At 40.7% G+C, this 26,110-nt stretch overlaps 1 protein-coding gene across 1 annotated transcript in view; it reads left to right on the top strand.

Annotated features, from left to right (window-relative positions):
- The window catches only part of LOC104590779 (glutathione synthetase, chloroplastic-like), a 79,758-nt gene that overhangs the window by 50,773 nt on the left and 2,875 nt on the right, over positions 1 to 26,110 (top strand). Inside the window, exons 7-10 of the mRNA XM_088896478.1 lie at positions 7,040 to 7,119; positions 7,380 to 7,449; positions 13,442 to 13,563; positions 15,619 to 15,758. Of these exons, the coding sequence (XP_088752604.1) occupies positions 7,040 to 7,119; positions 7,380 to 7,449; positions 13,442 to 13,563; positions 15,619 to 15,758 (412 nt within the window). The remainder of the gene's footprint in view (positions 1 to 7,039; positions 7,120 to 7,379; positions 7,450 to 13,441; positions 13,564 to 15,618; positions 15,759 to 26,110) is intronic.

Genomic DNA, 26,110 nt, shown 5'->3' with positions numbered 1-26,110 from the left:
GGTGATCATAGTGACAGGATCAGCCCCTTTGTCGGACAAAGGTAATGATCGGGGATGCACTCTCACTGATGGAAACCAAGACTGCCGGCAGCCGATTTCAACCATTGAGATTTGTTTTGCAAAATATATTTTATATAAGATATAAAAGTATATATGTGTGGTTTCTAAATTGTTTGCAAGAAGGTTTTAATTCCCGGGATCCATATAAGTGGAGAGTGCAACACTGTTCCTTGCAGCCGAGGGAGAGGTCCTCTCTTGTCGGGCAGTGTATGATCATTATGGGCTGAGAGGTTAAGTGTAAGACCATTGAGGTTAATACCTGATGGGCTAATCTTGCATCTGCCCACAGTCCCTGGGTGTTACAAGGTGGCTTGGCCCAGGGACCTCTTAGGGTAAGTGTTGGGCCCGTAGAGCCCATTTGATGGGTTTCAGGGGGTGCACTGTTTTTAACAGTGTATTCGGCCAGGCCTTGTAACAAAGGCTGGGCCGAACCCATGTGGCTGATGTGTAGATCAATGCTTGGGTCCCACGCCATACAAGAAAGCCCAACTGGGCAGTAGTTAAGAGGGTTAAGTGAGCACATAAGCTTAATGGGCCTAAAGCCCATTTCGAACTGGGCTGCTTTTTTAGTTAATATAGGGGCGAAATCTGAAGTGGATCAGCTAATAGGATTGGGCTTAGACCCTATCCACTTAGAGTGTCCAAGATCTAAATAAGATTTAGATCTGGAAACCTCCTAATCAGATTAAGAGATGGCTGATCTAATCTCCAGGTAAGATAAGGATTATCCCTTATCACTTAAAGGGACTTCTAAACCAAATATGATTTGGATTAGCAACTCCTAATCTGATTAGGAGCTGATCCCTTTAAGACTATAAAAGAAAAAGGGGGCGGCAGCCTTTAGAGACACAATACACACAGATCATCAGGTTTCTTTGGTGCTGAAATCTAGAAGAGAGAATTCTGCTCCCTGCAAATACTCTCTTGCCGCCTCCCTGTTCTTGCCGCCCTGCTTTCCAGTTCGATCTCCACTGGTGGGAGAAGTCAAGACTATAAAAGAAAAAGGGGGCGGCAGCCTTTAGAGACACAATACACACAGATCATCAGGTTTCTTTGGTGCTGAAATCTAGAAGAGAGAATTCTGCTCCCTGCAAATACTCTCTTGCCGCCTCCCTGTTCTTGCCGCCCTGCTTTCCAGTTCGATCTCCACTGGTGGGAGAAGTCAAGATTGGATCTTGACATCAGTCCTTTGAGAAAGGATTGAAAGGAAGTTGTGCTCACGTGCCATCTTGCTGATTCTTGCGAAGGACAGAGTTCTTGGAGAAGAACACTGCTGATTCTGCTCCACCTGCACTGCGCCATCTTCAGTGGGAGCAGTCTTTGGATCCTTCCTTGGGCGTGAACACCTTCGTTGGGAGATATTACTTCTCCGTATCAGGTATAATCCTTCCCACTTCTTTTTGGTTCAGATCTGGTTCAGTTTATGGTTCAGAATTGATCCTTGAAAATATGATTTTCTAAATGGGGAATACGATTCCCAGTTGAAGGGAGAGAAAAATTTTTGAAATTCGCCCCTTATTCCGCAATCTTTTGGGCATCCATAGGATGGATCTCTCATCCCTTCAGTTGCCACATGTGCTGCACTCGTTCTTTTCACGTGACCTTTGTCCTATTCTTGATTCTTTGCTGCCCACTTGGGTTTCCCGTGGATGTCCCAACAGGTGTTACGTGTATGTCGTGACTTTCTACAGTGAGTACAAAAGAGTTTATCTTTATCATCTGCCTTCTTAGGATCACCTTTCTTCCCTGTTGGGCTGTTATTCACCGCAGCGAAGGCAACTTGTTGCTCCCCCTCGGCTGTAACCATCACACTTCGCCTGCTTTCTTCAGACTGGACAAGGGAGTATACTTCGTGTACTGTAGGCAATTCTTTGCTTCCTAGAATCTGCACCCTTAATGGTTCATATACAGGGTTCAGCCCTAACAAGAAAGCAAACACTCGTTGCTGAGAGATCAACTTCCTGTAGGCCTTAGCATCATCATCGTGCTTCCACTCTATGGCCTGATAATGGTCCAACTCCTTCCATATGGAGGTAAGAGCGGAATAATATGAGGACAAGCTACGGTTTCCCTGTTTACAGTTAGAGGACTCAACTTGTAGTTAGTAAATCTTGGCATAATGCCTTTGCTCAGAATAGGTACTTCTGGCCTATTCCCAGATCTCACTGGCGGTGTCTGCCCACATAAAATTCTTCTTCACATCAGGTTCCATAGCTGCGAGGAGCCAAGACATCACCATACTGTTTTCTTGGTCCCACCTATCATGTTCAGCTGTATCACCCTTGGGCTCTTTCACCCTTCCATTGATGTAATCGGCCTTACCCCATGCTGTTACATAGAGTTTTACACTCTTAGCCCACTCCAGGTAGTTCAGACCATTCAAGGGGGTAATTGGCATTGGAAAAACCATGGTTTCACCTCCCATACCTCCCATACCTGCTGTGTTGCAGGTTGAGGTGTTTCCCGGTGAGGTCAGTTCATGACTTGCCATTGAAAATTACAACCAACCAGTCCAAATGCCACCTAACAGCACAACCACCACAACTTGAATGTGGCAACTCAGGGTTTACTCCTAGAATGTGAGCAACAAACTATTGAATATTGCTGAGAGCACAAGAACTACTGTTGAGAATGAGAGATCAGTCACTACAACGTCCAAACAGAACAATAAATAGTCCAGTCATCGGTTCAGCACCACCAATACAGACATTACTGTCAGTCCGAATGTGGTTCTCCCACTCTAACCATCCAATTATTCAAACTAGTAATCATATAATCAAGGCATAAGCCCTACGCACCATTGGATAAAGAATACTGAGATAAACTGAAACAAAACCACACCTGTTCAACACTAGATCAGAACCTGCTAGGGTTTCATTGCACCATCAACACCCTCCTTCGATTAGGGTTTCAGCAGACCAGCACCATCCCACGGCCAGGGTTTTCAGTAACTGTCGCATGGAGCCACTAGGGTTTCAGCAGAAGTATAGCCGCAGGACTTACTAGGGTTTATGCAAGCACAGTTGCCAGAGAAAATTGAAAACACAAGCCACTGCTAGGGTTTTTTTTTTCCTTTTTTCTTCTGAAACAAAAGGAGCCACGTCCAATCCCCTTTGGAAAGACTGATGCTAGGATCGTAGGTCTTCTCCAGCCCAGAAATTCCGCTCTGATACCATGTAGTTTCTTTGTGATGATTGAGAGAGAGAGAGAGAAAAGAGAGGTACGGATGATAGACAGAAAAGCAAAACTCAGTACTGGCAGCCGCCAGTCTTCTATTTATATTAATCTTTATAAAAAAGGCAAAATTACAAGTATGCCCCAGGCGGCATATCCTAGGATAAGAACAATAAGAAATGAAAGAAAGAAAGGACTAGTAGCTGAAACTGTCCTACTAACATCAGTTACAAGGAAGACTCAAGCCTTACAACATCCATGATTTATCTCCATCCCGAGGTAAGTTAGACCCTCGGTCCATTCCTTGTGTCTTTCTGGGGTACCCCTCCTCTCAAATAGGGTATCGGTGCTTTGACCCAGTTAGTCGTAAATTCTGTGTCTATGGATGTATCCTTCTTTGAGTCCGAGCCATTTTTCCCTCCTCCTCAAGGGGAGAGTCGTAGTGTGGAAAAGGAGAAGTAGGTTCAGGTATCTCTTCCTTCTATTCCGGACCTTACTCCCTTCCGTGTCTTCCAACGTACACGTCAGAGAGATCAGCGAGGTGATAGAAATGTGGAGTAGTCAAACACTGAGCAACCGACACCATCAGACTCCTAGGAGGTAAGTCCATCCCTTAACCCTACTCCTACTGTGGATGACCTTGACATCCCTATTGCCCAACAAAAGGGAGTCAGGTCCTGCACTACCAAACACCCCATTACCCACTTTGTCTCCTATGACCACATTTCTCCCTCGTACCGAGCCTTCCTATCGGCAGTATTTGCATCCTTGTTCCCAAAAATGTTGTAGAAACCTTAAAATGCCCTGAATGGGTAGATGCCATGAAGGAGGAGATTAATGCCCTCCACAAAAATCAGACTTGGGAATTGGTGGATCCTCCAAAGGGGAAAGACCCCGTGGGGTGCAGATGGGTGTTCACAGTTAAGCACAAGGTAGATGGAACAGTTGAAAGGTACAAAGCAAGACTAGTAGCCAAAGTGTACACACAAGTACATGGGGTTGACTATGATGAGACTTTTGCCCCGGTGGCTAAGATGAACTCGATTAGGGTTCTCCTGTCCTTAGCTGCTAATTTTGAATGGAAATTGCATCAACTGGACATAAATAATGCTTTCCTGAATGATGACTTAGAAAAAGAGGTATACATGGTTCAACCTCCTAGATTCTATGCCAAGGGGAGTGAAAATAAGGTATGCAAGCTACGGAAGTCTCTCTATGGCTTAAAACAGTCTCCCAGAGCCTGATTCAGTAAGTTTCAAGTGGCAGTTCAAGAGATGGGATTCAAACAATGTCAGTCAGATCATACACTCTTTGTGAAGAGATGTCAGGAGCAGGTTGTTGTATTGATAGTGTATGTAGACGATCATCATTACAGGAATTGGATCTCAGAAATACAAAACTTGAAACAATTCCTTGCATCGAAATTTGAAGTGAAAGATCTAGGACTCCTGAAGTATTTCCTTGGGATTGAAGTTGCCTGCTCAGGAAAGGGTATCTTTGTCTCTCAAAGGAAATACACCCTTGATCTATTACGGGATACAGGTAAATTAGGTGTAAAGCTGGCAGATACTCCTATGGATGTGGACCACAAGCTAGGTGACTATGTTGGTGAACCTTTGAAAGATGTGAAGCAGTTCCAAAAGTTAGTGGGAAAGCTGATTTATTTGTCCATGACCCGTCCAGACATTGCCTATTCCGTTGGGGTCCTGAGCTAGTTTATGCACTCTCCTAAGAAGCCACACATGGAGGCAACAGAGAGAGTCCTTAGATACTTGAAGAAATATCTAGGAACAGGCCTACTATTCAGTAAACACAATCACCTAAAGGTGGAAATCTTTAAAGATGCTGATTGGGCAGGAGCTGTGGATGATAGAAAGTCCACCAGTGGGTATTGCACATTTGTGGGAGGAAATCTGATGACCTGGAAGAGCAAGAAGCAAAGTGTGGTAGCAAGGTCAAGTGCTGAAGCTGAATATACAGCTATGGCACATGGGGTGGCTGAAGTCCTTTGGCTAAAGAACCTTCTAGGGGAGCTTGGAGTTGTTGTTCATAGTCTTATGTCCCTTTACTGTGACAACAAGGCTGCAATAAACATCGCTAGCAACCCAGTCCTACATGAGAGGATCAAGCATATTGAGGTGGATAAACACTTCATAAGGGAGAAACTGGAAAAAAGGGAAATTTGCATCCCCTATGTCAACTCCAAGGAACAACTTGCTGATGTCCTTACAAAGGGGCTTCCATGCTCGCGGCACAATGAGTTATGTGACAAGTTGGGCATGATAGACATCTTCAGCCCAACTTGAGGGGGAGTGTTGTAAGGCTTACTTAATAGCTGCTGCTACAGTTACAGTTACAGTTACTTGTTTTTTCTTCTTTCTTTTCTCTTATTATTTTGATTCTAGGATATGCCACCAGGGGCATACTTGTAATTTCAGATTCTTTTATGAAGTTAATATAAATAGAAAATTGGCGGCTGCCAGTAGATGCTTTTCTCTCTCAATTGTACCTCTCTCTTCCTCTCTCTCTCTTTCTCTCTCTCTCCCAATCCCCACAAATCACCACAAGCTCGATTCGAGCTAGAGACTTGAGCTCGAGCTCAGCTCGATCCAAAAGCTCGCAAGCTCGAGCTTGGCTTGGCTCAAAAGCTCGACTACAAGCCAAGCTTTTTCTAAAATGTAAAAATTATACATATAAAAATACTTTTTATTTTACATACAAAAAATAAGAATTATAAAAATTATTTACTGGTATACATAAAAATAAAAATATTATTATATATAATAAAAATTATTTATTATATATATAATTAAAAATTATTTATATATTATACTAGGCTAGATTAGGCTTGTGAGCCTAATGAACCAAGCTTCATTGTGCTCAAGCTCAACTTGATTATCAAATGAGCCTATATATCGGGTTTGAGCTCAGCTCGAAGCTTGGTTTAAACCGTGCCTAGTCGAACTTTTCATGAGCCGAGCTCGAATAGCTCGTGAAAAGCTTGGCCCGTGGCCACCCCTACCTTGTAGTAGTCCAAGAGATAGCCAGTTTTGAATCCCCTTCTACCTCCAAATTTTGAAAGTTTGCTTGCTTAGCGAGTTTTAGACCTTGTAACAGCACTAGCAGCTCAGCCTTTATTGAATTCCTACCCCTAGAGGACCTGAGTACATTTCCAATACTTTCCGTGAACTATCTCTAAATACACCCCCTATGTTTGCCGGTCCCGGGTTTCCTAAAGAGCTCCCATTGAAGTTCAGCTTTATTTTATTGCCATCTTGGGGCTTCCAGTCCATCACTTCTTCATCTTTCCTTTTAGTGGAGTTTGCGACTTCATTCCATGCTCTTGTAATGTCAGTCACTGCTTTGAAAGAGCTCTAGTGTTTTTAGCCAGCTTGCAACCTTTATCTTTATAGAATCCACAATTTCTTCTTTTGACCTTTGCTTTTCATTGAAGATCCTTGCATTTCTTTCCTCCCAAACAGTCCACACCACTGCTGCCCTAACTGCTTTCCACATTACCCTTCCCCTTTGTCAGTTGCCAATACATAGAAACAGATGTTGTAAAAATGCTTTTCTATAATTCATTTGCAATGAATTAAGTTATAAAATTTTAATGTTTATAATATTTGTTTCTTTTTTGTTATTTTTTCCCTTTTCTTAAATTCCATGGAATCCTTACTCGCTATGTAGTTATTATCCTTGCTGGAGAACTTAGGAGGATGGGAATTAGGACTTCCTATTCATTTGAGTAGAAAAGTGTCTTGCAGTTTTCCTATGCAACTATTTTCCTCAACTTCATAGCACACATGATGTGACAGTCATTCGTAAAACTTTGACAGAAATTGATGCAGAAGGGGAGCTTCTGCCAGATGGAACACTTCTTGTGTATGTAACCATTGTGCTTTTTCTTTTGTACCCTTCTTTCTTTTATTTGATCCATTTTTTATGTAGCTTTCTAACATGCTTTTTTTGTTGTTTTTTTTTTTTTGTGATACACTTATTTTTGCTATATATTTGTATTTTTTGCCATTTGACATATCTAATTTCTGCTTTCTAACTTTGGATTTAGTTTACTATGTGATTTTTGTAAATTTACTCTGTTATATTTTTTAAGACTGACAAATTTGGGAACCTTATACTTGCAGATGTGGCCAAGCAGTTGCTGTTATCTACTTCAGAGCTGGGTATACACCAAATGATTATCCTTCAGAATCAGTAAGAATAACTTTTCCATAATGCTTTTAGCATTCTACTATGGTCTAATTGCAGCTTTTATCCAGGAGAAACTTAATACTATGCCTTGTGAAGTTTAATTTTAGCTGGTCTAGAGTTGCTATTATCTTGTACTAAGAAATCTAATTACCCATAGGAAGAACTTGCTTTAATCACTAGAACAGTGGGCGAAGAGAAGAGAAGAGAAGAGGAAGAGAGAAGAGGAGAAGAGATAAAGAGAATGAGAGAGACTCAAGATGATGCTGGCGGCGCCAGCCTTTTTTATTATATTTACTAGGGTGACCGTACAACTTAAAAGAAAGGAGAAAAGACTAAAAAGCCCCTTGTGGCATACACCTAATATTACATCACTCCCCCTCAAGTTGGGGCATAAATGCCAATCATCTCTAACTTGTCACATAGATCATAATGTCGCAAGGAATTCAATCCCTTAGTAAAGACATCTGCAAGTTGTTCCTCTGAGCTGATGTAAGGGGTGCAAACTTCTCCTTTCTCAAGCTTCTCTCTGATAAAATGCTTGTCAACTTCAATATGTTTGGTTCTATCATGGAGAACTGGATTTGCAGCAATGTTGATAGCTGCTTTGTTATCACAATAGAGTGACATAGGATCTTTAGCTTGTAAACCCAATTCACTTAAAAGGTTCTTGATTCATAGTAGTTCTGCAACTTCATGTGACATGGCCCTATATTCCGCCTCTGCACTGGATCGGGCAACCATACCCTGTTTCTTACTCCTCCAAGTAACAAGATTTCCCCCTACAAAGGTGCAATAACCACTAGTGGATTTCCTGTCATCTATGGAGCCAACCCAATCAGCATCAGTGTAAACCTCAATTCGCATATGACCATACTTCTTGAACAATAGGCCTGTCCCTGGGAATTTCTTCAGATATCTCAATACCCTTTCTGCTGCTTCCAGATGTGCTACCTTAGGAGCATGCGTAAACTGGCTGAGAACCCCTACAGCATATGCTATTGTCAGGCCTAGTCATGGATAAATAGAGCAGTCTTCCCACAAGTCTTTGGTACTGCTTTGGATCCTCCAAAAGCTCACCACCGTAGTCCCCAAGTTTATGATTCACATCTATAGGGGTGTCAGCAGGTTTGGCCCCAAGTTTTCCTGTATCTTTCAGGAGATTTAGGGTTCACAAAAACTGCCGCCTAAAAATTGCTATGGTTTCCACAAAAAACTGCCGGCAGAAACTGCTAGGGTTTCTGTAGAAATAACCGCCAGAAACTGCTAGGGTTTCTGCAGAATCAGCCGCCAGAAACTGCCACGTCCAAACACTTTTAAAGATCAGGCAAGAGAAGCAGGAGGGATCGTAGGTCTTCTTCAACCTAGAAAAAAAAAAAAAAAAAAAACTGCTCTGATACCATGTGATGATTCGTGGGGATTGGGAGAGAGAGAGAGAGAGAAAGAGAGAAAGGAAGAGAGAGGTATGGTTGAGAGAAAACTCACCCCTGGCTGCCGCTAGTTTTCTATTTATATTAACTTCATAAAATAATCAGAAATTACAAGTATGTCCCTGGCGGCATATCCTAGAATCAAAATAATAAGAAAAAAAGAAAAAACAAGTAACTGTAACTGACTAACAGCCTACTAACAGCAGCTATAAAATAACAATTAACAATTGAATAAGCCTTACAACATTGAACTTTGCTGGCCTTGACTTCTGTAACGTTGTCTCTGAAAGACACAAAATGGAGGGGGGTTAGGTGGGAAAGGCAATAAGACTTGAGTTTGGTTCTGTTTCTCCTCACCAAGATTCTCCCCCTGAGGGGAAACAGAAAAATAGGGAACATTTTCAAAGAACGAGACATCCATAGAGACAAAATATTTCCTTGAGACCAGATCAAAACAACGATAACCCTTTTGAGAAAGGGGATATCCAAGAAAAACACACATAATAGCCTTAGGATCAAGTTTACCCCGAGTAGGGGAGAGATCATGAATGAAGCACTGGCACCCAAAAACACACATGGGTATGGGAAACATTGGAGCCTTGGGGAAGAGGAGCTGGCAAGGGGACCTATATTCCAACAATTGAGAGGGCATCCTGTTGATAATATATGTGACAATCATAAAAGCATCCAGCCAAAACCTTTTTGGAACTTGCACCTGCAACAAGAATCCTTGAACAACTTCTAAGATATGGCGGTTTTTTCTCTCTGCAATCCCATTTTGTTGGGGAGTTCTTGCATAGGAGCTCCTGTGAATAGATCCACAAGAAGTAAAGAAGTTAGAGAGGTCACCATGAAAGTACTCCTTAGCATTGTCTGATTGAAAGACTTGAATCTCTGTCTGAAATTGGGTGTAGAACTATAGACCATTCGTTGAAAATCTTTCACAAGCTTAGTAACTTCTTCTTGTGAGTGCATAGGGTACACCCAAGTGAATCGAGAAAAACCATCAATATAAGAGATAAAATATTTGTAGCCATTCTCAGTTGGAATATTCACAGGTCCCCAAACATCAGGGTACACAATGTGTAAAGGAAAATCCGATATTTTATTACGTAAAGGAAATGAAGTTCTACAATGCTTGCTTAATTGGCACACTTGACACTGAAACTCATTGACAAAAACATACTTAAATAATTTTAGAAATAAGTACTTTAAAGACTTAAAAGACATATGACCCAAATGATGGTGCCACAAAAAAACTTGACTATTACTAGATTGACTCAAAGACTCTAAGACTGCAAGACCAACTTTAGTTTCTAGCACATAGAGGCCATCAACCATGTTCCCTCTATCAATCGTCCTCATGGAAGCCAAATCTTGAAAAACACAAGAATCGGGAAGGAAGTTATTCAGCAGTTCAAGGTTTGTGTAATACTACTAATGGATAACAAATTAATGGGAATTTTTGGAACATGCAAAACATTTGATGATGAGAGACCAAAGGGTAAAGATATAGATCCTCGACTAACAATGGAGGAGAATGATCCATCAGCTAACCTCACTTTATCTTTTCTAGAGAGAAGGGTATATGATTGAAACAAAGTTAACTTACCAGTGATATGGTTGGAGGCACCAAAGTCAATAATCCTTGGGGACTATGGAGTATCAGTAGACACATGAAAAGCAAAGGCTAAGTTACCTGAGGAAGAGGCTGAGGAGGTAGAAGGTGTGGATCTAGAATCTGCTTGTCTGATAGCCCTACCATACTGCTCCAAATGGTCATAGAAGGAGTTGATAATATCCTCCTTGGGATCAAAACTAGAAGGACAATCCTGAGACTCATGTGAGGCAAGGTTGGCTGAGGTGAACTTCTAGGACAGCTTCTTGTTCTGTTCTTGTGCTGATTTCTTGTTGAGTTCCTGTGCTCATTTTGGTTTTCCATGCAGTTCCCAACATGTCTCACGGTTGTGTCTAGACTTTTGGTAGTGAGTACACCACAATTTATCCTTATCATTCACTTTTTTCTGATTTTCCCCCTTTCTTGCTTAATTGACGTTATTTCGCACAATTAAAGCTATGGTCTCCCCTCAAGAAAATTCATAGCAGACTTCCTACTTTCCTCAGATTGAACTAAAGCATACACCTCTTGGACAGACGGGAAATCCTTGCTGCCCAAAATCTATACCCGGATAGGCTCATACATGGGGTTAAGGCCAAGAAGGAAAGTAAACACCCGTTGCTGGGAGACCAACTGTTTGTAGGCCTTGGCATCTTTCTCACTCTCCCATTCAATGGTTTGGTAGTAGTCCAATTCCTTCCAGACAGATGTGAGAGTAGAGTAGTAGGCTGATAAGCTCCTCTCACCCTGCTTGCATGTTAAAGACTCTGCCTGTAGCTGATAAATCCGTGCATAGTGTCTCTGTTCTGAGTATGGTGCATTGGCTTGATCCCAAATTTCCTTTGCTGTCTCAGCCCACATGAAATTTTGCTCGACTGAAGGCAGCATTGAGGTCAAAAGCCAAGACTTTATCATGTAATTTTCCTGGTCCCACTTATCATAATCCGCAGAACCAGACTTAGGTTCCTTTGTCATCCCAGTTATATATCCAGCCTTACCCCTGGCAGTAATGTCACATCTCCTTGGACCAAGCTAAATAATTTCTGCCGTCCAAGGGGTAATAGTCATAGGAAAGTGAAGGGTCTCATAACCACCAGACATCCCTCCTTGATGTGAGGTGGTTTCCAAAGTTGCAGAATCTTCAGAGTTCATGGGAGCCAAATGTAGGCAGCAGACACAAGCTTACTACAGTCCTTACTCAACTAGGCTAACACAGACAACTGCTAAATCAGAGCACAGGCCTTGCTGTCACAGATGTTCACAGATCTGATAGGCCCCTTCTTAAGGCAATACAAACAATAGAACACATTAAAAAAAAAAGCTGCTGCACTCTGTCAGTCAAACCAGGTCACTTATGACCTACTTTCCTCAAACATGAAGATTATTGGGTCTTCACACCCACAAAGAGGGACAAATTCCCTTTATACCATTCAGTCAAGCAGAACAACTTAAGAAGTTCTTGGTTTCAACAACAAGAACTAAAAAAAAAGGTTGATTTTAAATTCTGTTCGTATTCAGTCCAGGAGTCTCTACAGTTTCCAACTCAGGAACAAACAGAAAACCACAGAAAGAGAACACCAACCTCTTAAGAAGACTCAATCAGTCATCCACTGGTCTCTGGGTGCTGTATGAATCAGTTGCAGTCCAAGAAACAGGGGCAGGAACTGGAACGAACAGTCTTTAGATGGAGTTTGCACTTGTCTCTTCCATTCTCAGTTCAGAGGAGCAGGGAAGAGTTTCGAATAGCAGGAGATGATTACAGAGCACTGTCCTGCTCTGATACCATGTTTTAATCACTAGAACAGTGGGTGAAGAGAAGAGAAGAGGAAGAGAGAAAGAGAATGAGAGAGACTCAAGATGATGCTGGTGGTGCCAGCCTTTTTTATTATATATACTAGGGCGACCGTACAACTTAAAAGAAAGGAGAAAAGACTAAAAAGCCCCTTGTGGCATATACCTAATACATCAGAACTCAAGGGCTGGTCAACTGGTACATGCACAAATAAAAAAAAAAAAAACCTACTTAGGAAGAAATGTACCTTTGGCAGGCCCCAGGGATGGTCAGCCAGTACTAGTTTTAATGGACTTTCCTAAATTGATAATGTGTCCATTATCTGTCATACATTTAATTCCAACTCTACATGGATTCTTGAGAGATATTCTATGTAACACTTTCCTTTTTCTCCTGGGTAAGTTGACATGAATGGACGGCTAATATACATGATGGATCAATTTTCCTGTAAAATGTTACTAAGTAGCAAATATGAACTTTGACTTTTTTCCATATGTATAAGATGTTAGAGTTCAAAATATATGGAATATTTTACTAGAAAATATTTTTCTTTGGACATTTCCGAGGGTCTACATTTTCCCATCTTGCCAAGCCATACTCTGGCATTCTCATGTCTGTTCATGCAAGACTGACCAGTGCATGCTGCAAATGCATAATAATGATAAACAACATTGAAATTCTTTCCTAGAATGTCTTCCATGATAAGAAATGATCTAATCAAATAAAAAAGGACCTGTATAATCACCTGATATTACTGTAATCTTATGATTGGTCACACTTTTTTTGACTAATGACACATTGAAATTCTTTCAAATGACTTTGGGTGCATGGGATTTCCTAGGTTGGTGCTATCAAGTTATGGATTTCAAAGTCATTTATCATTCTGTGGACTGCAATTAGACACTCTGGATCTGTTACCCACTAGTTGTTCCCACATCTATACCCACCACCGCTGTGTATTGGAAACATCTCCGTATGAATGAAAAGGGAGATATTCCCAATGCGCAGCTGTTATGTCTGGTGGGTAGGGATGTGGGAACAACTAGTGGGTAGCAGATCCGAGCCCACAATTAGACAGTCCTAGAGTCTAGGGTGCCTTAATGTTGCACAATTTCTTTCAAGGTGGTTGACATGCTTATGTTCTTATTCATTGACTAGGAATGGAGAGCTAGGCTACTAATGGAGCAGTCCTCTGCTATCAAGTGCCCATCTATTTCCTACCATTTAGCAGGAACCAAGAAGATTCAGCAAGAGTTGGCAAAACCTAATGTACTTGAAAGGTAACAGACCCATATTTTTTTCTTAATTATTTTCTCTGTACAAAATGAAATGATTAATATTGATTTTGAGCAAGTATATTCAGCTTCTATTCAATCAGTAAAAATGAGGAGAATAGAAGGAAATATAAGCCTATCCATGGTCTAAGATAAGGGACCTAACCTAAGCCATGAAATGAATAAAAAGGAGTAACCAGAAATAGTAAGAAGGAAACACTCTTTTTCCCTGGAGAGGTCTCTGCTACAACTCAGAGGTCTTTCAACCATAGCCTAGGAAGTCTATCCATTATGGTGTTAGTAGATTTGGTAATCCATCCGAATGAGATATGGACAAGTTACACTCTCAATATGTGTTGACTTACTATCTTTTTCTGGGCATATGGCTGTCTTTTGTCAATCCATCTGAATGCATCAGTCTGACCTTTGATGGAAAATCATCAAGTCTTCCCTCGTGGAGCCTCCATGACCTAACAGCCCCAGGAACACCAGTACGGTGTTTCTTCTCTGATCTCTGAAAGCACCATAAATTTCCAAGAACACCAGATTCTTGAGGAGACTCTATCAAATTAAGATTAACAGCTACATTGGTGTAGGGGAAGACACAGTCCTAAGTACTTCTTGCTGAAGAAAGAAAGAAAGGGATATTGGGCTGGCAGTCTCTTGCATAGAATCAATCCACTTAAAGGTCACTGACGTCATCCCTGTATAGGATTCAATGTTGTATGGTCTTCGAGAAGGTGGATCTGTTAGAAAAGATCCTATTGTTCCTTTCTTTCCAAATGCTCCAGATACCAGCAAAAAAGTGCACCTTCATATCTGACCCTCTCTGCAAGGACGGAGGAGAACCGGTCCAAGGGTGCTCTGCAAATCTGATGGTGGGTTCCATTGTGAGCCAAAAGGAGACATGAAATGTCCCTTATTCTGGTTGGTCCTAGTTTTACTCTAACTGAATGGAAAGATGTCAAGCTAACCTATTTTCTACCTGACACAAGAAGCACATGAGAAAGAAGTGCTCACCTTCTTCAATGCCATTGTAGTACTTGACAGATATTTTTTGATTGGTGGGTAATTCACGGATGCTGACCTTCATTCTGATACCTTCCAGCATAATACCCTGATCTGAAGTGTGATGAAACTCTACATGAAATTATGAGGAAATGGAGGAGAGAAGCATTGGATCTGAGACTAGTAAAGAAATATGAGCAGTACTGACTAGTGTGCTTGTTAGACTAAATTCATTAGACCCATCTATTGGTATCAGATGGACTATAGTAGAAGAAGTGAATGATTTTAATGGAGAAAGGAAGAGGACAAAAAATCTGAAGAGAGAAGAAAGAGAGATGATATGAGAAAATAATATTAGGGCTTTTGGCCCCTATCAAGAACTTATATGCTTACAAGTAAATTGACAAAAAAAAACCCACATGCCCAGAGAAGATAGTAAACTCAACAGAAATAAGCCTCTGAACTCTTTGACAAAGGCTGTGACTTCAAGGCTCTTATGATCCCAAGGAAACCAAGATTCCAGGTAATACCATATGTAAAAATTGAGGCACAATGCAATGACAGATTCTTGAACTTGAATATAGAATAGAGACTATGGAACCTTTGGCATATGGGAATGTCCCAATTCCCAGAAACATAGGTTTTCCATAATCCTACTCTAGTTCTATCTGATAAACCGAAAAAGCAGAGGGAAAAGCATCTAGATTTCCATTATTGTGAGGTTTGTATCAGACAATCCCTCTCCTGCCACTATACAACCCCCCCCCCCAACACAATGCATAGTTCTTAGCAGGAAAGAAGCAAATCTATCTTAAGATGCCAATATTTGTAAAAGTGTGCTCAAAATCCAGTAAATGACTCGCTAAAATGAAGTTTCCTGATGCACAATTATGTTCCTATTTGATTTCTGTGGTTTCACTTGACATTCTCTGATTCTAATCAAGTTAACCTTTTTTTGAACTTTTAAGCTGCATATTTATGGAAAACTGCAATGAATTTGGTTTTTTATTGATTGTTTTACTCATTGTGTTATTTGTGTGCCATGCCAAGCAGGTTCCTCGAGAACAAGGATGATATTGCCAAGCTACGTAAATGCTTTGCTGGATTATGGAGTTTGGATGACTCCAATGCTGTGAAGAATGCAATCAAGAGCCCTGAGTTATTTGTTCTCAAGCCCCAACGTGAAGGAGGAGGTTTGGCTGCTCTATTGTCATTTTTTTGGGTTATTTACTAGAACACTGCCTATAGTTTTAACAGATTTACTATTTTACTTAAACCTACCCTATAGTTTTCATTTTACTAAAACACCCCTATAGTTTGCACCTATTTACTTAATCGACCTTTCACTAAGAAGTGTTTGTTTTGCCATCTGAAAATAGTACAATGATCACCTAAACTGAGTGGAAAATGTTCAAGGGCATGGGCCTATGATTCATTATTCCAAAAGTGCCCCTAACACTTCTTTGTAAAAAAAAACAAAATTGACCAAATAGAACCAAATAGAGTGGTTTCTTGTGTCTTACTAGGGGCACAAATGGTATTTTCTTTTGATTAAATGTATTCAAATGGGTATTAGGGTGAAAACTGTCATTTTCCACTGTCATCTAATGGAAGGTTGATTAAGTAAATTGATTGCAAACTATAGGGGGTGTTTAGTAAAACGCAAACTATAAGGTAGGTTTTAGTAAATCCATGAAACTGTAGGAGTGTTTCACTAAGTTACCCTTTTTTTTGGGTATCCATGGCAGGAGTAGTTTATTATTCCTATTCCTATTATCATTATTTTGGTTTCTTGTCATTGTTGGTATCATTTTTTTATCAATAACAGAATAATTCATTAATTAGAAAAAAGGATACAAATGGAGGAGATAACCTCTCTTATCTCCTTCAATCAAGATAAGTAAAGTAGAAATGTTACAGTTGAGCCCAAAACAAAATACCCCTGTTAACCCCTTGTTTTGCTAACCCATCAGCAAGGGAGTTTGTACATCATTTAACCCAATTTACTTTAACTTCCATGTCTTTTATCAGCCACTTGAACTTTTTCTTTTCATTACTGTACACCAACAACCCATTGTTTTCTCCCTTCAGCCAATCCACCACCAGCTTGAGTCTCCTTCAATGATCAGCTTCCTTGTATTTAGGTCCTTAACTCTCTGCACACCTTCTAAAGCTGCCAAAATCTCAGCTCTAAGACAATCACCAGCTTCAATTGGGTCTGAGAACAGGGCAATTATTATCCCTTTTTCATCCCTTATCACACCTCCAATACCTGAGGGCCCTGGCCCTTGGGTTGCCAAAACTGCTTCCATCAATGTTCAATTTGTGAAAGCCACTTGGAGGGGGGGTGGGGGGGGTGGGGACCAAACTGGGACTGATACCTCCTGAACTGGGGCTGAGAATGCAACTTCTTTCCGGTTTCTTGACAAATCATCTAATGATACATTGTTGAAGAGTTCCAAAGATTTGAGCCAATGCATTACCCTGAAACAAATCACCTCCTGAATAGATTCCTTGTTTCTCTCCTTCCCTGAGAATAGTCTGAGATTTCTTTCTTCCCAAATGGTCCATATAATAGCAGCCCTTACGCAATGCCACATTATTCTTCCTCTTTTCTGTGGCAATCTGAGGAAGGATGGAGCAAACAAGCTTTTCACATCTGGTGGCAGGGCCCACCTGCAACCAAACAAAGAAGAAAACCATTCCCATAAATCTTTAACAAAGGAGCATGAGATCAATAAATGATAGCAACTCTCACCATTAACCTTACAAAGAAAGCACCAATAGGGAGACAAACAACTCTTTGGTATCATCATCATTATTGTTATTGTTATAGCTGTTTTTATTGTTGTTATTGTATCGCTAGTGATTATTTGTCACTAGCCTGGGAAGAACAACCTATGGTGAGTTTGGTGACAATGTGAAAGAAACCTTAGCTACACCTCTATTATGGAAGTAATTATTTTAGGAAATACAAACATGAACTTGTTGCAACCAAACTGCAGTAAAACAATCCAAAAGAGGAAAATAGTAGAAAAGGATAAAGAAATTCAACAAATCATTCCCAAAAGACATCATCATCATCTGATCATCATTATCCCAACTCTACGGGATTGGCTGCATAAGTCCTGTACCGTTCCATTTTGTTTAATGTCATATCCCATTATTAAATTATGAGCAAGTGATCACAAAAATTATGAGCACTTAAATAACTTCTTACTACTTTGACCTATATCCTTTTTAGTCTGCCTAAGCCCTTCTAGCCTATTCAACTTTTGTCTTCTCACGGGTGCTGTAGGTGGTCTTCTATGCATGTGAAACCATTTTAATCCACTTTCTCTCATTTTATCACATATTGGAGCTACTCCTAGGTTCCTCCGAATGACTTTATTTCTGACCCTATTTGTTAGAAGAAATTGTACTGAACCAAGACCGGGTGTATGGAGATAGCCAACCCAAACACAAGACCTACAAAAGAAGAACTCCGCGTCAACTCCCAGACACAACTAATAACAGGGTGGCATAACCAAATATAACAAGAACTGGGATTTGACTTCCAAGAATGTAACAGAATGTAACAAGCTCATGAATAAATACAAACAGAGGAAAGAAAGGAGGCAGGAAGCTTATTCAAACAACTCTCTCTCTCCCTCCCTCTTAATTTCTCACTCCAAGGAGGTGGTTCCTCATTAGAACCTTGAGTTAGTGTAGAGAAGATGGGCCGAATGGCCCATAGCCCACAGTTGTTTTTTATATTCTTGTATGTTCTGTTCTGTTCTTAATGGCCCTTTTCTTATGGGCCTATTTCAGCATTAGTTTTTTTTCTCTTATTTTTAAATCAGCCAGCCGCTCCACTAAGGGCTTACTTGTAATTTATTGTTAATTAGTGATTAACCCTTTAATTAAAAGATTAGAGAAGGGAGAGAGTACGATTAACTCATCTCTTCCATCTTTTCTTCCTTCTCTTCTTTCTTTTGCTATCTCGTTTGTTCCTTCCCCTTTTTTAATCAACTGCTGTTTTTTCTTTTTCTTTTGGGACTGTTTTCCTTCTTGGTATTAAAGCTATAATTTACTATTTTTTTTTCTTCTTTGGGACGTGTAGAGAAGATGGGCCGAATGGCCCATAGGTTGTTTATTCTTTCTTGTTATTTATGTTTCTTTTTTGTAATGGGCCTTATTCTGGGCCCATCCTGTCTATATTAAGTTCTTTGTAAATTCTTGCCCACCTAAGGGCCTCCTTGTAATTATTCAAATATATCTTAATAAAAGAATGTTAGGGTGCTGAGAGAGAGAAGGTTCGAAACTCTCATTCTCAGACCCTCATTGCTGAACTCTCAATCTCTCCTCTCTTCAGTTTTCTTCTTGGTATCAGAGCATATCTGAACCTGAATATCATAGGGCTGGAAGCTTAGTCACATACTGCCTGATTCTTGGAGGTCAGTGGACGAGCCCAAGACTAGAATCTCTTGGGGAAGGGGTTCGGTGGCCAGGAAGAATCAGAGAAAAAAAAAAAAAGGGGAAGGAGAAGGGGAATAGCTCGGTTCGGTTTTTGATGCTCGACTATGTTTGGACTGTTGAAGCTCGAACTGTAAGTTGTGCTCAGTTTTCTGCTCTGAAGTTCGATTGTGTTTGGACTATTGAAGCTCGACTGTGTTTGGACTGGTTGTTCTGTTTTTGAAGCTCGACTGTGTTTGGACTGTTGAAGCTCGAACTGTAAGTTGTGCTCAGTTTTTGGTTGTTCTGTATTATCTTCGACTGTGTTTGGACTGTTGAAGTGTCCAAAAACCCTAGTTGTTCTGTACTACCTTCGACTGCATTAAATCTGGTGTAACCCAGAAATTTTTGGGCTGTTTTTTCTCTTCTTCTTGGACTGTTAAAACCTACCGAAACATCCTTGTAACAAGGCTATGTATTGTTACTCATATTTTGGCTGTTTTAAGGGGCTGTATGAACTGTTTTTTGGGGTCTTTTCTCTTCCTTGACAGTGGGGCTGTCTCTATTGCCCACACTGTGTTTGTGAAAAGGCCTGTTCAGCAATACCGATTGGTATTTACTCTTCTTGGCTGAGTGCACAACTTTGAAAAGGTACTTCGGCTGATTGCACAGTGCCTAGGAGTTTCTGATTACTTCTTGAAGGCTGAACTCAATATATTGTCTTCTTGTGGTCGGCTGAACTCTGTTTAGAGTGTTTACATGATGTACTCCTCAGAGTTTGAAAACAAAAGTGGTGCCGAATATGGACTGGTTCAGGGAACTCCAAATGATTCCTTATTGACTGTGACCACAGTTAAACTAGATGGAACTAATTATCTGGCATGGTCACAATCAGTAAAGATTCATGTTTGTAGTAGAGGAAAGTGGGGATTTATTTCCGGGAGTAAGAAGGCTCCCCCAGAAGATGATCCATCCTACGAGAAGTGGATGCAAGAAAATTACACTGTCATTGGGTGGCTTGTGAACTCAATGCAGCCGCAAATCAGCCAACACTACCTATGGATGAATTCAGCAAAAGAAATTTGGGACAGTGTTGCGGAAACCTATTCACAAAAACTCAATGTGGCCCGGGCATATAAATTGAGAAGTGATGTAAAGAATTTAAGACAAGGGGAGAAACCTCTTGCTGTATATTTCTCAACCCTTAAGTCCTTATGGCAAGAGATTGACCTAATAGAAGCTGTACCTTGGGACACCACCAATGATGCAGAGACCTACAGAAAATTGGTTGAAAGGAACAGGGTATTTGAGTTCTTAACTGGACTAAACCCAGAATATGATATCACAAAACAGAATATTCTTTCCAAGGAGTGTGTCTCTTTGTCACAAGCTTATGCATTGGTGAGTAGTGAGAGAGAAGAAGGTCTGTTCAGGTTCAAGGGGCTGATATGAATGATCACTTTGCCAATATGGGGATTAAACCCAAAGGGAATGCTGGAACTTCTGGTGGCATAGGAAAGAAAGAAGTTATATGTGAGTACTGCAAGAAGTCAAAGCACACCAAAGATAAGTGCTGGAAATTACATCCTAATCTTGTTCCCAGTCGGTTTCAGAAAAGGTATGATAGTAAAAGATCAGGAAGTGCAAATGTAGCTACCGGGCCAGATAGTGAAGAAATGTCTGCTTCTGCACAGTTGGCAGCCATGAGAGCAGAATATGAAAAGTTTGGAAAGATGATCAGTCAGCTGAGTGAAGTGACCTCTTCTTCCAACCCTTCAGGCAATTCTTCTGTTGCTTCAGCATTTGCTCATTCAAGTAAAAGGGCTTTTGCCAATCATGCTACCACTTCATGTAATCTCAAAATCCCTTGGATTATTGACTCAAGTGCTTCTGACCATATGACCAATCTTTCTACCCTATTTGTTTCATATGACTTGCTCCCTGGACGTGATAAAATCACTTTAGCTGGTGGTTCACTTGCCCCTATCTCTGGTAAGGGAACCATCAAGGCTACGGATTCCTTTTTCCTACCTTCTGCCCTTCATGTACCTAAACTAAATACAAATTTGTTGTCTGTAAGCAGTTTAACCAAATCACTAAACTGTTGTGTAACCTTCTTTCCTTCCTATTGTGTTTTTCAGGATCTGGAGTCTCAGAAGGTGATTGGGAGTGGCCATGAGGCGAACGGAATATACCTGCTTGATACCCCGGAACAATGCACTGATCATCTTGGGAATGCTGCTCTTGGATCTGTTTCTTCAGAGTCTGTTAGTCGGATTATGTTGTGTCATCGTCGTTTTGGTCATCTATCTTTTTCTGCCTTGAGTCATCTTTTCCCTGAACTGTTTAAGGGAATTAGTTTGTCTAGTCTTCATTGTGAGTCTTGTGAATTGTCAAAGCATTGTAGAAACAATTATCCTTTGAGTAATAAAAGATCTTCTTTTCCTTTTAATATTGTGCACTTTGATGTATGGGGGCCTTACCACTTACCTTCCATGGGTGGCTATAAATATTTTATCCTGTTTATTGATGATTTTTCTCGGTTCACTTGGATATTCCTGATGAAATCCCGTGATGAAGTTCCAAGACTTGTAAGACAATTCCATGAATTTGTTTTAACCCAATTTGATACCAGGATTAAAATCTTCAGATCTGACAATGCAAAAGAATACTTTGAGAAAAACCTATCCTGCTATCTCTCTGACATGGGGGTTATTCATCAAAGCTCATGTGCTAGGACCCCAGAACAGAATGGGGTTGCTGAGAGGAAAAATAGGCATATTGTTGAAGTTGCAAGAAGTATCTTATTTGCCTCACATGTTCCTACCAGGTTTTGGGGTGATGCTGTTCTTACTACTACTTATCTTATAAACCGTATGCCATCCAGGGTTTTGGGGTTTAAGTCTCCCTTCAATCTTCTTCATCCAGACAAGGACCTTTTTCCTGTTCCTATTCGTATCTTTGGCTGCACCTGTTATGTACATGTTCCAAGTGTCCAAAGGCATAAATTTGAACCCAAAGCTCAAAAGTGTATCTTCCTTGGTTATTCCCCCACACAGAAGGGTTATTGTTGTTTTGATCCAAAGTCTGGCAATCGGTATGTCTCAATGGATATCACCTTTGATGAGCTTTCCCCCTTTTATGGTTCCTCTCCAGAAGGACATTGTCCACAGGGGGAGGATTTGTCACAGGTGTTTGCTCTTCCTCTTCCTGTCCCTGTTGAGTCTCTTGATGTGTCTGCTTCTCCTTCAAATGCATCAAGGGTGGATCAATCGTTCCTTTCCCCTTGTCCCAGTACTCTACCTCCTCGTCCTATCCTCAATCCCAAGGTGTATCAAAGGCAAAGATCCAGAAATGTGCAGGTTGTTTCTCCTACAACACATGGGCCTCATACACTTCCAGTCACAGAAGAGACAACAGGTACTGTTTCAGCATCTTTGGATTCATCCTTTCTTGACCTTGATATTCCCATTGCTGTTAGGAAAGGAAAACGGAAATGCACTGCACACTGCATTTCCAAGCACCGTTCTTACAGTTTGCTTTCACCTCCATATTTTGCCTCTCTCTCTTTTGTTGCTTCTCATCCTATTCCCAGGTCTGTGTCAGAAGCTCTTAAGATTCCAGAGTGGAGGGATGCTTTGAGATCTGAAATCGATGCCCTATACAAGAATGACACATGGGAAGTGGTGGATTTGCCTGAAGGGAAGGATCCAGTCAGTTGCAAGTGGGTCTTTACTATCAAATACCAAGCTGATGGCACTATTGAAAGGTACAAGGCCAGACTGGTTACAAAAGGCAATACACAAGCATATGAGATTGATTATTTAGAGACCTTTGCACCTGTTGCCAAGATGACATCTGTGAGGGTTCTTCTATCTTTAGCTACTCACTTTGACTGGCCCCTTTATTAATTGGATGTGAAGAATGCATTTCTGAATAGTGAATTACATGAGGAGGTTTATATGTCTCTTCCTCCAGGGATGTATGGAACTAATATGAAAGGGAAGGTATGCAGGCTGAAGAAATCTCTTTATGGACTAAAACAGTCCCCTAGAACATGGTTTGAGAGATTTAGAACAGCACTTGTTAACTTTGGTTATGTGCAGACACAGTCCGATCATACTCTTTTTGTGAAGAGGAGTGGGCCTCTGGCAGTATACCTCATTGTGTATGTAGATGATATTGTAGTGACTGGTAATGATGTTTCAGGAATTCATGATCTAAAATCTTTTCTCCATACAAAGTTTGAGATTAAAGATTTGGGGGACTTGAGATACTTTCTTGGTATAGAAGTGGCTCGATCCAAGGATGGGATTCTTATCTCCCAAAGGAAGTAGTTCTTGACTTGCTCTCCGAGACTGGAAAGATGGGTGCTAGACCAGTTGCTACTCCTATTGATATGAGTCATAAACTCTCAGCCTCAGAAGGGACATTGTTAGAAGACAAAGGAATCTTTCAAAGACTTCTTGGGAAACTTTTGTATCTATTCATGACTCGGCCAGATATTGCATATGCAGTCAGTTGCTTTAGCCAATTCATGCATGCTTCCCAAGACACTCATCTGGCAGCAACAGAGAGAATCCTATGTTATTTGAAGGGCTCCCCAGGAAAAGGTATTCTGTTTGCCAAGCATGTTCATATGAAACTTGAAGCCTACAGCGATGCTGACTGGGCCAGAAACATTGATGACAGAAGATCTACTTCTGGGTATTGCAGCTTGGTGGTTGGTAATGTTGTTTCTTGGAGAAGCAAGAAACAATCGGTTGTTGCTCGGTCCTCTGCTGAAGCAGAATACAGGGCCATGGCACATGGAGTTTCTGAATTATTATGGCTAAAATCATTGATGGAAAAACTTGGAGTTGAATATGACAAGCCAATGATGTTGTACTGTGATAATCAGGCTGCCATCAACATTGCTCACAACCCAGTGCAACATGATAGAACCAAGCATATTGAAGTTGATCGACACTTCATTAGGGAAAGGATCTCTTCGGGTGAAGTGTGTCTTCCTTTCATCACATCTGAAGGACAGTTGGCAGATTTTCTCACCAAAGGCATTCCCAAGGCAAAACTTCAGCATGATACCAGCAAGCTTGGCATGATTGACATCTATGCTAAGCTTGAGGGGGAGTGTAGAGAAGATGGGCCAAATGGCCCATAGGTTGTTTATTCTTTCTTGTTATTTATGTTTCTTTTCTGTAATGGGCCTTATTCTGGGCCCATCCTGTCTATATTAAGTTCTTTGTAAATTCTTGCCCACCTAAGGGCCTCCTTGTAATTATTCAAATATATCTTAATAAAAGAATGTTAGGGTGCTGAGATAGAGAAGGTTCGAAACTCTCATTCTCAGACCCTCATTGCTGAACTCTCAAGCTCTCCTCTCTTCATTTTTCTTCTGGACGGTTCCTACAAAGTTTGGGGGGATGTTATTTTTATAGCAACATACCTCATCAATCGTATGCTATCCAAAGTCTTGGGTTTTAAGTCTCCTTTTAATCTTCTTTATCCAAACAAGGAGCTTTTTTCTCTTCCCCTTTGAGTCTTGGGCTGTACTTGCTATGTCCATATTTCTAGTACCTAGAGACATAAGTTTGAACCAAAGGTACATAAGTGCATTTTCCTTGGTTATGCCTCCACACAAAAGGGTTATTGCTGCTTTGATCCTAGTAGTGGTACTCGTTTTGTCTCAATGAATGTTACTTTTGCTGAGTCTACACTCTTCTATGGTTCATCTCAAGGGAGTGTTCTTCACAGTTGTTTGCATTCCCCCTTCCGGTTCTTGTTGAGTCTTCTTTTCTTGAGTCCAGAGTGGAACACTCATCCCCTAGTCCCTCCACTATTCTTGTTCCTCTGCTATTGCCTCCTCATCCTCCTACTATTCATAGGTGGTACCAGCGGCATAGGGCCAAGAGTGAACATATTGTTTCCCCTACATCACATGAACCTCCTACACTTCCAATTGCTGAAGAGACAACAGGTGCTAAGGTCACACCCTTGTAGTCTCCCTTCCTAGACCTCGATGTCCCTATTGCCATAAGAAAAGGTAAACAAAAAGTTGATAAAAGAAAAAGAAAAGGTAAATGAAAATGTACTACGCATTGTATTTCTAAACACCATTCTTATGGTCTTATTTCTCCTTCATATTATTCATTTCTTTCCTCTATTTCTCCTCACCCTCCCTTTCACCCAATTACACCACCTTTGTCCAAAACCAAAAGACTCAAGGACTTCCAATAAACAAGACCAATCTACCAAGTTATGTGCCTTTTCAAGATCCCATTTAAACACCAGCCCTTTCTTCTCACTTCTTTTTTGATCTTCCACACTTCCATATGCTATTAAGATTTGATCCACAATTTGTTTATTCTTCACAAAAGCACCTTGATTGGGGGAAATGATTGTGTGGAGAGCCTCTCTAATTCTTGGAGATAATTCAGAGAAAACTCTTTTAGGTGGCAAGCTCCCTCCTTTTTTGGAATTAATGCAAGAAAAGTAGAATTCATACATGGATTAATCACCCCTCTATCAAAAAATTCAGAGAAAACTCTTTGAATATCCTCCTTAAGTATCTCCCAACAATTTTGATAAAAGGCCATCGTGAAACCATCGAGATGCAGAGCTTTAGATCTATCCATAGAGAAGATGGCTGCCCTTATTTCAACCCCACCTTCAACTCTTGAGGGAGCCTAGGCCAATCCAAACCTTCAATCTATAGCCTGTTATTCAAGGGCCTTCTAAATATAGATTTAAAGTGTTCCACAAAAGCCCCTTCAATCTCAGTCTACTAAGTTAGAGTTGTACCATCAACCACCAACTTAGAAATGGAGTTCTTCCTCCTTACATTAGCTATGGCATGGAAGAATTTTGTATTCAAGTCTCCTTCCTTCATCCACTTATGTCTAGACTTTTGCCTCCAGTTAATTTCTTCTTTAAAGAGGATGTCCTCCAAATTTTTCCTCAACTCCCACCTCAGCTCTTTATCCCTAAAGAACCTAATTCTTCCTTTGCATCTAATTCCTCAATCTGGTTTATCAACTGTTGTTTTCTTTCTCCTAACCTCCCAAATTGAAGAACATTCCATTCCTTAATTTTTCAATTTCAACTCTTTTAA

This window comes from Nelumbo nucifera, chromosome 1 (assembly GCF_055504915.1).
Source record: "Nelumbo nucifera cultivar China Antique chromosome 1, China Antique-T2T, whole genome shotgun sequence".
Classification (NCBI taxonomy): Eukaryota; Viridiplantae; Streptophyta; class Magnoliopsida; order Proteales; family Nelumbonaceae; genus Nelumbo; species Nelumbo nucifera.
Note: the sequence above shows the minus strand (reverse complement) of the source record. Positions and strands in the feature narration are given on the sequence as shown.